Source organism: Telmatherina bonti (genome assembly GCF_933228915.1).
Source record: "Telmatherina bonti genome assembly, chromosome: 5".
Taxonomy (NCBI): domain Eukaryota; kingdom Metazoa; phylum Chordata; class Actinopteri; order Atheriniformes; family Telmatherinidae; genus Telmatherina; species Telmatherina bonti.
Window position 1 is genome coordinate 11,067,497 of NC_136623.1, and position 16,873 is coordinate 11,084,369.

Consider the following 16,873-nt stretch of genomic DNA (forward strand, 5'->3'; position numbering starts at 1 on the left):
CTTTTTCCTTGCTTTCTTTTTACTTTTAAATTATGCTTCTTATTTTCTAATGTTTTATTGTCTATTTAAAGATCTTTTAATCAACCTCTTGTTGAATTGTGGAATAAAAATAAACTTATCTGGCCTTGAATTAACCCTTTGAAGCCTGACCCATGAAAAAAAAAATGGTAAGAAAAGTGCATTTTCTTAGATAATGTCTTTATTTGGCCCATTAAGATTCTTATAGCATAACCTTCTGCTTTCTGGTTCCATTAAAGGGCAGAAGACAAGAATCAGATTGTGTTCAAGAGGATTTTCATCAAAGCTTTTACCAAAACGTCTCAGAAACTGTACGTGTCCAGCATTATCCATCTGGCTTAACTGGTGATATCTTTATCCCGTAAGAGACCAGCATGACATATGTGATACATATAGTTTCTGAGACATTTAGCATCATTTTATGGTTAAAAATTTTGCTTAAAATCTTCTTGAACTTAATGTGATTCTTGTCTTCTGCCCTTTGATGGACACCAGAAAGCAGAAATTTACATGGACATATCACATGATAATTAACTGGTACTTTTTCCTTTCACTTTCTGGTAAAGATGCATTACGTAACTTTCTGACCTTAAAAGTCTGCATCCTGGACGTGCTCGATGACACAGTGACGTCTATCGTATATTTCTGGAGTATTCTCGCATCGTCGCTAATTCAGCAAAAACACGCAACAAGAGTACAAGAGAGAATGAGCCAAAACAAGAGACATAACAGGTCAGGTAGGATGCAAGATGGATGCTGAGTTAGCCGCCGATGGGGGGGGCGCATGACGGGAAAAAGGCAAAAGTTCTGTAGCGTGTCTTTAAAAGGGTACATAAAGACCTGTAAATCAAAACATTTGATTATACAATTTCATGGGCGGGGTCTTAAATGGTTGGAGTAGCACAATGTAACTTGCTGATATTAAAATGATGAGTTTCTGAGCCATTTTCATGTCATTCTGACATTCATTATGAACCAAGAGTTCCTTTACTGGGTTTAAATAAACTTCCACACAATTTGTCACAAATAACAGGCTAACCCCACGCTGCTGACAGAGACCAGACACAGACATAACTGATACACACTCAGACCCCATTATGAGTTTGTTTTTTATTAAGTTCTGTCAATAAAGTGAATGGGAATAACTCTTCCTATATTTGACTCCCTCTTTTGTTACCACTGCGAGCCAAGTTGGTAACAATTCCCCAGAGCCGCTGTTGCTCCTGCACACTTCACACTATTTATTTCCCCAACCTGGAAGATCACAGTACAGCTAAGTTTCACTGTGAGTAAGAAATAAGGAGCAAAAGATATAAGGCAAGAGTTGACATTGAGCTGACTTTTACTGATTGGAGAGAGCTCAGAGTAAATGTAGGATGAAATATTTGGGCTGTCACAGAGAAAAGCCGTAAAAGTTCAGTTGTACAAAAGCAGATATATTCATATAAACACACACACACACAAAGCCAGAAATTTCATGTAAAGGCTTCTTTGTGTCTGTCTTGTGTTTTTGAGTCTTCTGAAGAGGCGTCGGAGCCAAACACTGATCATATCTAAACTTCACCAAACTGCAACATTGACCACCTGAAGAGTGATTACCACTAAATATAAAGTTTCTAACTTGTAGGAAATATGAAGACACACAAAGTCAGACTCTGTTCTTGATGTTATTCCTTTAAGTTGACTACCAAACCTGGAAACAGACTTTTATATGTGTTTAATCTGATAATCTATGATGATATGGATAAAAGTAGTAAAAGGTTGAGTCACTAATCAGACTTTGTGCTGTAGTGTGTCAACAGGAAAATGATTAAAATGTCTTTTATGCAACTGATAGGCAGATGAAAGTTGGAATTTTGTTTTTTCCTGGTGTAATGGTTGAAATAGAGCTGTGTTGCAGAGCACACACACCTTTATGAGAACAGCACTCGTTAATGGCAGCAGCCTCTTTCATGATGGTAATGTGCTCTGCTAAACTATAAAAGCAGGACCGGACAGCGTGGAACTCCCAATCCTGAAAGTGTTGACTCGGCCTCCAAAGTCTCCAGATCTCAGTCCGATCGAGCATCCGCGGTATGTGCTGGAAAAACAAGTCAAAACCACAGAGGCCCCATTTCACAACTTACAGGATCTTCTGCAGAAGCCTCGCTACCTGACAGAGGTCCTGTGGAGTCCATGGATCAGAGGTGGATCAGCAACAACAGGGTTACCTACACAGGAGCAGGCAGCTGGTTTAAATATTTTGGAAGATTACTGTAAATAACAGAGTTGTTGGTTCATCTTAAATGCAACTTAGATTGGATTTAAACATGAACAAAAACAAAGACAGGCAGAAAATGGAGCAAAAACCAGGATTTTCATGCGTTTCACACGACTGCCTACATGTGTTAACCTAGCAGCAGCTGACTGGAAATGACTAGTAGCCCATAGTATGGATAAAGTGAGCCTTATAGGGTAAAACCTGACTGTTGTGAAGACAAAGAGATCCATGTTGAAACCCTTACTGGGAAAAAAGAAAACATAAAACATCTGAACAGCAGCTTTCATCAGAAAAGCCATTTTCAAAAAGCACCCAAGCTTCTTTTATTATTTAAAAATAGATATAAAAACAGCCTTTACATGCCATTAGTGTTGATAACGATCAGCACTGCAGCAGATAAAATGATCGGTCTTAAAGCCCAACTCTCGATTCTGGTCTCCATGATGAGCTCCCACTTATCTCTGATTCAACCATGTAGACGCAAACAGCAGTATGGTTTTGTTTTTTTCTCATTAGCATGGTTTGAAGAAGCAGTCTGCAGCTGATCGTGCCACTCATTGTTTGCTCTTCAGCTCCTTTCAGTCAGTCTTTCTCAACACACGTTATATTCATGCATTGGCAGCTTGTGCAGCTGAACTGCAGAACAGATCCCAAACTTTCCTGCTCAGTGATATTAAAACAGACTAAACTCTGATTAGCAAAACAATTATGAATTAAAATTCTTTACAGAAGGCCAAATTATACCAAAAGTTTCTCAAAGTTACTTTAAAAAGAAGTATAGAAGACTAATTAAGCCCATTAAACAGTAAAATTTAATCAGATTGATTAAAATATGTATTCTAATGATTATAAAAAGTTGGAGATCTGTCTGCTAACAGTGAGACTAAATACGAACAAGGTAGCTTACATAAATGCTACAAGCAAAAGAAAATGAAATAAATGCTTTATATATTCCAGCAAGAAACTTCAATATTGTTATAGATGTTTTCTATAATGACAATAATCAATCAAAGGATGAAGAAAAAGATGGTGGCTTGATCTGAAGGGTGATGACTGTCGGCAGAAATGACCTCCGGTATCTTCCTGTCTTGCATTGTAGCTGAAGAAGCATCAACACTGTCGTTTTGTCACCGTGATGTGTGGAGGATGTGAGGAATCTGCCAGATTTCTGAACACAAACACAAATCCTGCTCTTTTGATCAGATTTTTCAGTCTTTTAAGTTTTGAAGCTGCTGCTATAGATGCAAACAGAACAAACTGTTGTTATTTTTGTTGAACTTTATCTTTATTCAGACTCTAGGTCCACTGGAAAAAACAAACAAAAACAAAAACAAAAAAAGTCTCGAGATGTCCGATATTATCGACCGACTGATATTATTGATATTAAAATGCCATTTAAGAAATGATAATTATTGGTTTGTACTTTTTTAACAACTCAACAGCTCCACAAAGTGCACATATTATATATCAAACTCTTCAGCAGCGTCGACTCCAACTCATAAATGAAAAAATAAGAGATGTCATGTATGGTTTGCCAAATATTTTTGTTTGACACAACTGGCTTTCCATGTATCAGGAGAAAAATAAGGGTAAAGCAGTTTTGCTGCGATCTGAGTGCAACCTGGGAACATTTTAAAGAAATCTGGCAATCACTGAGTGAAAGTGTTCTCTGGAGACATGAAAAGTTTGTTGAAGTTAAAATGATGTTTGTTGAAATTAAAATGCTTATTCTGGAACACCTAAATGTCTGCAAATATTCAGAGTTGAAGTTTCTTAAAACTAATAAAAAAAAAAACACCCCCTAAAGCGCAACATCAATAAAATATTTCACATTTATCATTGGAACAGTTTTAATCAGTTATAAAAATGTCCATGTTGCAGACATATGTTGCATTCAGGAGCAGTTTTTCCAGTAGGAAAATCAGCTGTTTTTGCCATATATGGTATTTAATACCAAAACTGCATTATTTAATTTACAGATAAAAATGTGAAGATTAATGAGCTGCCAAATCTGGACGTATCAGAACCTCACTCCTCTGCTGTCATCCAGAACATGTTAGAAATTCTTCCTCCTCTACAACGAACCCATACGCTGCAGTTAATTCTAAGTATACACACACACACTGAGGTGCAGCTGGAAGTACAAATGTACAAAATGTGTTTTAAACAGCTGATGAAAATGGTTTTTGTAAACACGTAGAGCATCGCATGTTTTTCTGTCACCAGAGCCACGACTGCAACATGCTTTGGATGTTCAGTCTGTCTTCAGATAGACGTGTGTATAAAATCGTGTGTGTGTGATGGATAAAGCAGTTACATAACACGCTGTCATCTCCTTCATGTTAAGCTTTGGTGATGAAGACAGAGCTGTTTTTTCCTCCCCAAAATAAAAGTTCAAACATTGATTTCTGTCATAATGATACTGCAGTGAATTTTAAGTCTAGTGATTTTGGTTTTTTTTTTCCACTTTTCAATATTTCCATAAGTCCTCATTAATACAAAAGATTGCAGTTTAGATTTCCTATCATGCCGTCCTGCCTGCATCAAGCAACGTGCGGCTGAAGCAGCATTTACTGCAACAGTCCATCTCCTTTCTTATCACACATGGAGCTTCCAACACATCAGATCTGCTGGATGAATTGAACGTTTCAGCCTAGTTTCTGTGGTAACGGACTGATATAAGTGATGAACAAAGATGTGTGTGTTGCCATGTAAAGATCAACAACTAAAGAAGCCACTGAGCTGCATAAAAATAAATCTAACACTCTTATTTACTTTTAGGTCTCAACCTCTGCTGCTTTTGTTTTCACAGCTCTCTTTTTATCTCCATCTTCTACTTAGCTGTAGAAAAGCTGGAAAGTTAAAGAGATTTAAGGAAGAAGAGGAGTATAACTTCCACAAACTGTCTCATCCCAGCAGCTTTCATGATCCTGCATGAGTCAGGGATTTTCTGCTGGCGTCGCCTCCTTTCATGCCTGCAGAAGTTGTCCCACCAGGGCAGGGCTCCTCTCTCGGATCAATGCTGACGCAATCTCCGCCACCCTGGACACTGACCTCTCCCAGCCCTCACTGTCCTGAGAGAAAAAATGAGAAACAGTGAGGTCACTTTTCACAGGACATATGATTGCACAAAAAGACTTAAATAACATCCTGCAATTTCAAGCAAAAAAAAATGGAAAAATACAACATTATTCCCAAGAAAGGTCTTTTAAAAAAAAAAAAAAAAAGTCATGACTCCATTTGAGTTAGAAATCTGCTTCTACAGCAGCAGTTCACACCAGGAGAAGACGTCCATGGAGAGTAGCCCGTGCTCAAACACTACACCGCAAAAACTGAAATCTAAGTAAGATTAAAAATCTTAAATTGAGTACACATATGCAAGTTTTATGCCAGAGAATTCCTCTTGTTTTAAGAGTATTTGACTTGTTATCTTATTTTAAGAAACATTTCCATAATTTTTGTATACTTTTTTCTTGTTTTCTAAGGCTGAGTTTTTGCAGTGTACTGGTCAGCGACATTCTGAAATCAAAAATAATTTAATAAGTAAATTTAATAAAAAAAGTTCCTACTTCTGTTGGAGGATTTTCCTGACCTGAGAGTTTTATGTTTCACCACCAGATTATTGTAGCAGCGTAGCTCTGTCTGGTAGCAACATAACTCAAAACATAATGCATGGATTTAGATTTTTGTAGCAGGCTGTAAACATGTTTATTCCTGCTGTGAAGTTTGCCTTTTTAACATGGGACTTTACTGGGATTGAGTCCAGTTTGGACGTCCTAGTGGATGAGGGGAGAAAAGCTTGGTTGTTCTGGATGCTTGCACCTGCCTATGGGGAGAAAGAGATCATTTTGCCATTAATACTTCAGACTCAAAAAGTAATGTCCACAATTATTGTTAAAAAACCCTAAAGTTACATTGGTTTGGTGGAGATCTGAACTCTCTGGGCCCTTTTAGGTATTTTATGGCGTATTCACTCAACATAAGGAAGCAATTTTCCAAAGGAGGAAAAGAAAAAAAAGGCATATAACTGAAGCGCTTTAGCTTTCTCCAAATTTAAGTTAATTTCAACCCTTCTGAAGCTTGTGATTCAACTCTTTCTTTGAAATTCATAGTGCATGATATTAGACAGACTTTAACCACACATTAAAACAAAACAAGACTGTTCGTTGATTTTCTTAGACGGGCTCTAACTGTTGTGGTTGTTTTGCTTTTCGTGATTTTTTTCTACAACTCCTTTTTTTCCCCCCTTGTCCTCTGCGGACCGCCTGCACAATGCTTTTTTAATAGTTTTCACTCCCTTGACTTCATCCCAGAGTCTGCAGCAGCTCCTTGCTTTGATTTAGTTTCTTGATGAGGCCCAACAGTGTGCCGTTTTCCTTTTTTTTCCCCTCAAAGTGACGGCAGTTCAAGGAGCTTTACTCTGCCTTAACCACGGCCTGGCTGCACACAGATTTATGCTTCATGCTCTACCTGCACTTTTTCATAAAAGTAGTGTGGTCTTTGACAGGTCTTTTGATGTAGCTAAAAGCATAAAAGAGAAAATAAATATGTATAAAATATTTTTATTTCATAAACTTGTAAAGATGAAATACAAAGAACATTAAGTAGTACAGCGAAGAGAAACATGAAAGGTCTCAGATTTATTTTGGTTTGCATAACGTACATTTTATGTGCTTTAATTGTGAATTCAAATGCCATGACATTATCCATTTTAATTTTATTTAATCACAGAAACACAGAGTACCACATCTGTAAATCAATGCGTTTCTTTTGAAAAAACATCAGAAGCCAGAATAAATGTTAGGTTATAATTTAATAGCATCATGGCGCACCCTGGTTTAGTATTATCAGACAGAATACTCTTACATTATGCGGTTTTCATAGGAATATACACAAATATTTGGTAAAAAGCTCATTCAACAAACATAATTATGTACTGCTTTGCTAACTGCGTGACTGACAAAACCATGACAATTAGAAATACAGGCGGTCTTTGGTTTACAAACGAGTTCTGTTCCTACACAGAGGCGTAACCCGAAATTACGTGTAAATCAGATTTTCGCCCTGAATACCCCCTAAATCACAAAGCACAAAGTTTTTTTGTTAAATTTTTTTTTTCAAATAATTGTATAATTTTCAAATAATCCATTAAAATCCATTATAAACATTTGTCATTTTTTTGTTTTTATTGATCTTTTTACCAGTCTTCTTGGCCATTATAGCAGCAGAATGATGGTCTTTCCGAATTGAAATTGAGAAAAATGACTGGAAAAAATTTTTTTTAGTCATTTTTTAACATCTTTTTGTGTTTAGTCTACAAAAATCAGCAATATCAAAGAATCATGGAAATTGCAATTTAAATCGAATTGGCACCCAAAAAATTGAAATTGAATCAAATCAGGACAAAAGCATTTCATCATAGCCCGACTAAATACACGTATTATCTTCTGTAGACGCTGACATTGAAGGGACAAACAGACAATTCAAACTATGGCGGAGCTCGAGAAAAAAATGGCTGACTCAGGAAGAGGGAACTTGCTCTATTTTTTAATGTACATATACAACATTTAATGAGCGTTGTAAAGTTAAAACAACCTAATTTGAGAACTGCGTCACCCGGGGACCGCCTGTACTCAGAGAAAAGTCCACAAACTGCTTAAAACATATTCATTAAACAGCATCAACAGGTTTTCCCTTGACTGGAAACCTCATTCAGTTTTACTGGATATAGTTATTTTCCATTAATGCAACTTAAACTTACTAATAACTGGGTAAAATTTCTGTTTTTTTTTTTTTACAAACAGTTGGTGTCTCAAACCTTCATCTTTCTCGTGCGTGTGCCAATGTGCACAGGAACATGTATAGTAATAACTGTGGTGACTCACTTGCCATTACCTAATGTGAGGGCAAAAACTATGTGTAAAAAGTTGGATACTTCTTATATATTGTTTACTAATTTGGTTACTTATGGAAGTAATTAAATATATTAAATAAGCAACATTCATGTGTCAATGTAAAAAAAAAAAAATTAAATCAGTAACTCGTGAATGTTTCTTCCCAACATGAACAGTTCTTCTGATCATAGGCTCCTCTTCCTCCTCCTTGCTGCCAGAGACCCCACAGCTTCATCTCACACAGATGAGCCACATTTGGACTTAAAGAGGAAGCAGTTGAGACCCTCAGTATAGCTTTAAGTTGCTCATTAGTAAGTTTGGACCTGAACTTTGACTTATGAAAGGTTTTGGTGGAGAAAAGCTTTTCACACAGATACAGTATGTGATGGCCAAAAGGTACATGGTCAGTTTGAACGTCCTGAAAAACTCAGGGAAGAACGCTTATCTGCTTTTCTACTCACCTCATTCATACACTGGAGCTTGTTTATTATAATTCTGATAGTTTTTAGTTAGAATTTTTTTAAATTGGATGTCCAGAAGAAGTTATTATTAAGGTTATTTCAAATATAAATTTAGTCTGATCTTGGAGAGAGATTTTGAACGTGTAGGTGCCTTCTCTTGAACACAATCCATTAAAAACCACTCTATCCTCCAAACATGCTTCATTACTGAGACGTAAGGGCTTCATCCTTCCTTCGCTTTAGCATTATACACAGCAGTCTGTTATTTTTCATGCATTTCATTCTCTGTTTGCTAGATGTGACGAGTCTGTGCTGCTATGCTGCCATGGCTCGTGTGCACCTCATGTGACTGCATGGCTACTTTTCATTGCTTAAAGCGTGGCATGTGCAATGATTTAGCAGAAAAGTGCTTTTGACAAAGACAAAAATGGTACACCAACACTGAACATTGCTGTCAGGTAAGGGGGCCAAAAATAAAATAAATTGTGGCCCACGTGCCAAAGAAAGCTAATTTGAGACTCACTGTTTCAGGGTATTCACAAGTCTTTGTTACTTTTAACTAAACTTTTTCAGCACAAAAAGTTCCAGCTTAGTTTTAATTCAGTAACTTTTTCTGGTCCTAAGTTGCTGGTTTTGCTGGCTTATGTTGGTTGCTGACTAGCAAGCCAGCTAGCCAGCCAATTATATGGCTTGCTAGTTAGCTAGCAGCTAAGAGACAGAAAAGGATGTCTCAAACTTTGTCCTGTTTTAGATGGATCCCAGACAGATGCAACTGATGACCACATACAGTATGTAGTACTAATGTACAAAAACCACAAAAGGTCTGATAGTTACAGGCGGTCCTCGGTAATGAACGAATTTTGTTCCTACGCCATGGCGTAACTCCAAATTCCACGTAAGACAAGGTTTTATCCTCAAATATCCCCTAAATGCTCCCTTGATCACTAAATAACTCTAAATACACATATTATAAATCATATTCATGGAAAAACAGCACTGGTAATTAAATTAGATATTTCCTTATAAATAAAATAAATGCACACGCACTGAGGTGTTATCTCAGCCTCCGTGTCACGCGTCATAAGAGCTGATACGAATACTTGTAACTTTGAAACTTGCTCTATGTTTTTTTAATTTACATTTAATAAATGAGCGTTGTAAAGTTGAAATGATGAAAGTCGAGAGTAACCAGAGGACTGCCTGTTCTTTAGGGAAGTCCAGTTCTGGTCTTTGAGGTCCACATACCTGCAGGTTTTAGGTGCTTCCCTGCTCCAACACACCTGATTAGCAATAAAGGATCATTAAGGTTTGAACACAACTTTAAAAACTGTTATATGTTTAATTCAGGTGTGTTGGAGCAGAAAAACAAAAAAACATAACTTGCAACATAGTGGCGTTTAAGGACTGGAATTGAACATCACTGCTGTAATCTCCCAGTTCTGGCTGCTGCCTGTGACTTAGATACTAGACATTTTATGTTAATAAGTAATACTAAAAATTATTCATATTCAAATATATTTTTAAAAAAAAAACAAAAAAACAACAACACATAAACAAAATTATCCTCTTCCCTTTCACCACCATTAAAGGTAGGTTAAAGGGGCATCCCAGTACAGAGCTGTTCTGTACTGGGATGTTCCAGTACAATCACATCGGCATTGCAAGGCATCCGTCACTGAACAATACATCCAACTTTACTTCTATCAAGTTTGTCAAAGGCTGAAATTGTAATTAGTCTGACATTTAAGCCAAAACTGAATTAACTTATTTCAATTTAATCAATAAAATACAACAATCAAGCGCTGTTTCAATATGTAATGTAGTAATGTCAAGATTTGACAGTATTACAGACAAAAACATCAAAACTCTCTAACTGTGGAGAACAAACTTTTATCTTACTGTTCCTTTTTTAACTTGTTGTCCAACTCAAATGGCTGACCCAGTTTGTGAATGGGGGACTGAAGAGGAGTGTGAGGAGGTGCGAGAACGATGAGCACGGAATCGGGCCTGACTGTGCTTAATGGGAGCAAGGGATCTGCGATCCAGAGTACTTTTCCTTAATCAGTACCAGCGGGGGGGTCAGATGACACTGGTTTTCCACAACAACAGACTGAAGGGGAACCGAGGCAACTGGAGCACAGACCAGCAAACTGTTGCTTCATTAATTAAAGCAACATCAATATACTAAAACAAAATAAGTAATTAATAGTTTTGATTGAGCTTCAGAGCCATTCTTTACTCACATTTTGGAGAATTTGGGCTCATCTTGCAGGATACACTGAATATGGAGTTCTATGACTACACATATGGAGGACCAATTTTGTCAGGTTGGGGTATTGGGGCGTCTTCAGGTGGCACTTGGAGCGTGTTCACGTGTTTGCTTGGAGCGCACATTCTGAGGAGGTTTTCATGCATGTATCTGCCCAAATCGGCTTTTCACATACAGAAACTGCATAAGACATCTTTTGGCATCGTTGGTAGCGACTGTACGGATTCATAAAGATGTCAAAAGACGTCTTTGGTCGCCAATGAGTTAATTTGTACAGTCATTCAAAGCATTCTGGTTTAAAGAAAAATGACTAATGGTGTCTTGTTTTCACTTCATCCTGTGCCCAAGTCATTGTTCTGTGGTTTAATCACTGGTACAAGGCCGCGAGGAGACGGGCCAGTACATCTGTGAGCAGTTGACACAGCAGCTGATAGCACAACATTGTCCGCATGCTGGTTCAGCGTGCCCAGATAGGAGCTCGGAACCGGCTTTCTAGTGAATCTGATTGCATCTTTTCACTGTTTATCAGATCAAAGCATTCCCTCAGTTGTTATCTAAAAGCTACTACATCTTCACATGGAAGGTTTTGGAAATTTTACATGTGTTTGGAGGAGTTAAAAGGCTGTGGTGATGAGAAATGCGATGAGCCCGGTCATCAGTCGGTTACCACCCAGATGCACTGACAACGGCCGTGGGAGACTTGGGAGAACACAGGCCGTCTCAGACATATTGAGGACAGCTACAGCCTTCAAACCACAGCTAATGACTCTGTTAAAGAATCCTGCTTTCTGATAGGTAGAAACAAAACACTAAACTTTGCACACAAAACAATATGAAGCAAATCAAGATCACCAAGGAGGATCAAAGTTTTAAGCTTGACTAAGCTCCAGCACTGAATCGTTTCCACTCCAGAAACGCAGCTTTTTGAAATATGAATCATCCTTCATAAAACAGCATATAAAAATCAAGTAATTGCTTGCACAGTGGAACACAAACAAAACTTTAGCTCTTCGTTGACTCGTGGAGCAGCTTAAAGTAGTCACAACTGCCACTCAGCTTTCAGATGTGGTCGCGAAACAAAGCAGAAGAGAAGGGTTGAATTACTTAACAACAAACTCGGAGTCCTCCGAGACATTTTCATATTGAACTGCTTTCAGGATGAAGTGTATCTGAGTGAGAAGATTCTACAAACAGATTGATAGCGGCTCAGGCAGGACAGAGTCGACTTGACAGGTTGAAGCTGGCACCAATCACGACCTGCTGATGTTAGCAGCTGAAGGTGGGGACACGCCAGCCGTCTTCCTGCTGAGGAATTCGGTGTTTGTTATGGTCACGCAAGAATCCACGAGAGGGCTTTACATGTGTTGGGAGACGCGCGAACACATGCACCAACGGCAGTCATACCTCATTGTGCGCAAGCACATGCAAGAATCGGCACACACAAAGAGGTGGAATGTGATCCGAGAGGATTTGCGTGTCTCTGGAGCTTCATCATCATCAGGGCCTGTGTCCTCCAGCGTCAACTGAGACTGTTTTCCACTGTCTCTGAACCAGAGTACGAAGATGGAGAAACCAGTCAGCTCCAGGCTGAATATTTCTCACCGTGGCAGCAATGAGACAAAGGGACCTGGAGTAGGAATTTTGGACCGACATTAGAAAAACCCTGAGCCCCCTAATACGAAAACCCACAATCAAATTAGGCTGATTGATATTCCCAGTTAAGATAATAGGAATTAATCTTCACATGTTCCGAAAATTTCATGCCTGCCAAAGTGTAAGTGCAGTCAGCAGGAGAGTGTTTAGCTTTATGTTAAAGAGAGTGTTTTTACAAGATTTGCTTTACTATTATTAGACGTGAGGGAGCCACACTTTCCACTTCATAATGATTAACTGCCACAAATCTGCACTCGGAGGATTTCCCCGCCAGACGTATCATAATTTATTCACATTAGTGGAAGGACTATCACTAGTAGTAAAGGCTATATTAAATTGGAAAGCGACACATTTACATGTTGAAACTAAACACTTTTTTCCACTGACAGCAGAGCGTCTGCTACTTCCATTACCGAGGCATCCAACCTCTTTGGTGGCCTGATGGAGTTTGTATTGTCTCTCATGACAGGAGAGAAATCACATTGCAAATTAATTGACAGCATTGTTTTAATACATAAACATTACAGTGTGTAATCCTCCGACTGGGCAGTGACTGAAAGAAAAAATGCTCTCAATCACTCCCATGTGTAGGAATGCACAAACACATGCAAAGGCCTTGCTATTCCACGCGGCGACCACAAACTTATGGGATTGAACTTCAATCATTAGTTTCTATTTTTGCTAACTGTTTAAAGGCAGGATTTTGACAAATTGTGCAGCGACAGGTCTTTGAAACGCAGAACAGAAGGGGGAGGGGGGGGGACGGGAGAATAGGGGAGGAGATCAACAGGGGACCACACAAAAAGCAAGCCTGACTTTCTACTCTTAAATGCCACTGATGCAATCAACCTTTCCATCTAAGAGGAGCATGCAGCGGCACCCGTGCTTCACAAGGAAAGTCGCCTTTGAAGCTGACAATTAGGACTTTTAGCAGCGACAATTTGCCCCTCAGGACTGCTGCTGAGCACTTCTTCTTTTGTTCCCCTCATGCAATGCCAACCGGGTCCGAGCAGAAAAACAGCTCATGGAGCAGCTTGGCACAAACCCTGAGCCAAGAATACTGGAAAGAGCTGTTAGAGCCACAGCAGCTACCATAACCGAAGTGGCCAAGAACATTTTGGACTTTTACCGCCTCATTTCATCATTCTCATATTTTACTGTCACAGTACTAATAGTTGTAGCATCCACTTGAGGGCAGTATCATTACTAGCAGTGAAGCCAGACGGCATTTTCTGGAGTCTGGGAGTCTTAAAAGTGAAAGCCACCACCTAGCGTGAACTTCACAGAGCATTACTCTTGACTTTTACTCTTTAACAGATGAATCAATTTCTCAGCGAGAACTCTCCCCAAATGACCTGCGTGCTGAAACCTGGTGATACAATACCGTTAAAAACATCCATTGCATTGGTCTGAGAGAAGATAGAGTTTCAGAGCCCCTGACAGCTCAGCCCTGAGTGGGTATTGTGGTTGCCGTACCCTCCCCTTCACTCTGTGTATCACTGGCAGTAGCTAGGGGCTAAACTCAGAAGAGAAGGGGATCATAGGTTCAATTACTGGTCAGTCCAAAAGTCTGATTAAAGCCCTGATTTTTGCACCGCGGGGGCTCACAGAATATTTCATGTTATGTTTTTGATAGCTTTGGAAATGTTGGGAACTCTGCTTTGATTTTGTTCAGCGTTTGACAGCCCAACATGAGCCAGCAGGATTTTTAAAAAAAAGGTGGATGTGGACCAAATACTTTTCTAAACTTCAATCAGAACTTGAATACATAAAGATGCGGGTGGCCTGTACTTTTGTACTTCTGGATTCAAACAAACCTGCCGCTGTAGTTAGTATAAATGGTATTACCTTGGGCTCAGCTATCACTGTAAGTTGCTTTTGTAGCAGGATATATTCTTCATCTCCCACTGAGAGCTGGTCTCAAGGACAACCTTCTTTCTCCACCTGCAATTATGTCAAAATTGGGAACATCGCATCTCAAAGAGGTGCTGAAATTCAAGTTCATGCATTTGTTGCATTTTGGCTGGACTTTTGTAATTCATCATCAAGCTGTCACAAAAAGCTGCAGAGAGAGTTCTGATGGGAACCAACTACAGAGATTGCATTTCTCCTACTTCCTCTCTGTAAAATCCAGAAAGACCAAGCTCAATCAAAACTTGTAGTATATTATCCCAACAGAGAGCTTCACTGCCACAGTGAGGGCTTATTCTGGCTTGTGAGTCAGATGGGAAAGTGCTTAATCAGCATTCAGTCCTGTGTGTTTTAGTCAGCTTCAACTCGCATTGGCAACATTTACATGACAAATATATCTTCTCTCTGATTGACATACATCTGATGAGAGATTCCAAGCAACATGTTTACATGAATGTTGAATAAAGTGGCCTGATTAGTTTTGTTTACATGTTCGAAAGATCCAACATGACTCCATCTTCAGCTTATCAAATAACTGCAATAAAAACTCGTTTCGAGCCTTTTCACCATTAAGATGGAGAATAATCCTTTTTTCCTTCTAAATTTCTGTGAATTGCATGTCTATAACGGAAACATTTCCATTTTTAACTCAACTTTCACTCAACTTTGTTAAAGTAGTCTTTGCTTTTGACTAGTGGTGGGACTTTAACGTGTTCATTATGATTAAATAATTACAGAAAGAGCCCTGCGATGGACTGGCGAGCTGTCCAGGGTGAACCCTGCCTTTCGCCCAAAGACTTCCATGCGACCCTTCATTGGATTAAGCGGTTAGGATAATGAATCAATGAATGAATGAATGAATAATTAGAGAGAATAACCTATTTCTTAAAAAAATTATGCATTTAATTGGAGAACGCGGAACATTATTCAGTGCACCATTACCTGGTACAGTAGACCTCCGAAAATAAATAAGCGGCTTTGCTGCTGTACTCAGCAATTTTTTAGACCCCTTTAGCAACTCTATTTGAAGAATTACTATCAACAATTCTGATGACTTTTTCAGGTGATACTGGAGACTTTTGGTGACGAGTGTGAAAGCATGAGTAGTTTCTCCCTGTGAGCAGTAGTGTAAGCCCCTCCCCGGTTTAAACAAGCACGCAAGAAGCTTGATCCTCATGCATCATCCAGCTTCAAGCTGCAGTCAGAGCAGGAGACCTCTGCTCCATGTACAGACTGAAGTTGTCACTAGTTGATCCCATCCCGACTTACAGGAAGATTAATGCCTAATATTGACGAGTGTGAAGAAAAAGTGTAAAAAGTCAAAAGTACTGGAGCAGGTAGTGAAAGTTAAAACAAAACTTTAACTTTAGGTTTGTTCAGTTTTGGCCAGAGATATTTTCTTTTCACCGTTTTAAAATTAAATGCATTTCGTGAGACTTCAATAGTCTTGCTACTGGCTAGAATCTACCGAATGACATCTAATAATGTGCATTCACATGTACTGGTTTTACCATTCAACTAAAAAACATGAGTTCAAAACCTTAATTATACCTTTAAAAGATGCAAGAAGTTACCCCTGCATTGCAGCTACAATGAGTGCATGAACATCACTTCATGGTAAAAATGTTTTCTAATGCTAGTAGCAACTTCAGCACACAAATCCACCTTTATTTATGCTAAAATGATTTAGAAATTGCTTAAGAAACATCACAAAGATTCCAAACTGCTGTGTTGGCCTCCAGATTCCTCAGATCTCAGTTTCTTTTGGTATAGATGTGCTGATAAAACAATCTGATCCACCTTCAGGGGTCTTTAAGACTCCATGCCTGCACAGGTACAAGCTGTTTTGGCAGAACATAATTTACAACCCATAATTTATGGATGCTCTTTCTTGAGAAATTGTTTTATATATCTAATTTCCTGTCACCTAAAGCTGCTATTTACGTGTTTATAAAAAGCAATGTCGTCCTTGAACAAACAGAAGAGCTTTAGGTTTTACTTGACGCTTTACGGGGCCAGTTGGTGCTTTTCACCTCAGGCAAGGCAGAGCAATGTTTACTCTGGTCTTATCCTTCTCTTTGTGGGAGGCTTTTCTGCTGGAGAAAGTGGTTTATTTTGTGAGGAGAAATCAGGAAACTTGCCTGCTCGGAACTGCATGGGAGGGACTTGTGCAGTGATGTTTATGTGGTTGATCAGGCTGCCATAACATCAGGCAAAGAACGTAAATAGAGGGATGGGTTTATTCTTTCTCTGGCAAAGACACAGTCTCACCCTTGTAAACAGTTATTTGTTTTTATATTAATTCTCATAATATTATATTTTTATTCCCAAAAAATATTTCCACGTAAAACGTTTTGTTAAGTTTGGTATGGATATGTAATAAAATTAAACAAAGACTTTTTTTTTT

At 38.7% G+C, this 16,873-nt stretch overlaps 1 protein-coding gene across 1 annotated transcript in view; it reads right to left on the reverse strand.

The window, feature by feature from the left end:
- Positions 1–3,580: 3,580 nt before the first annotated feature.
- The window catches only part of crppa (CDP-L-ribitol pyrophosphorylase A), a 62,665-nt gene continuing 49,372 nt past the window's right edge, over positions 3,581–16,873 (reverse strand). Inside the window, exon 10 of the mRNA XM_079240375.1 lies at positions 3,581–5,352. Within this exon, the coding sequence (XP_079096501.1) occupies positions 5,248–5,352 (105 nt within the window). The 3' untranslated portion in view covers positions 3,581–5,247. The remainder of the gene's footprint in view (positions 5,353–16,873) is intronic.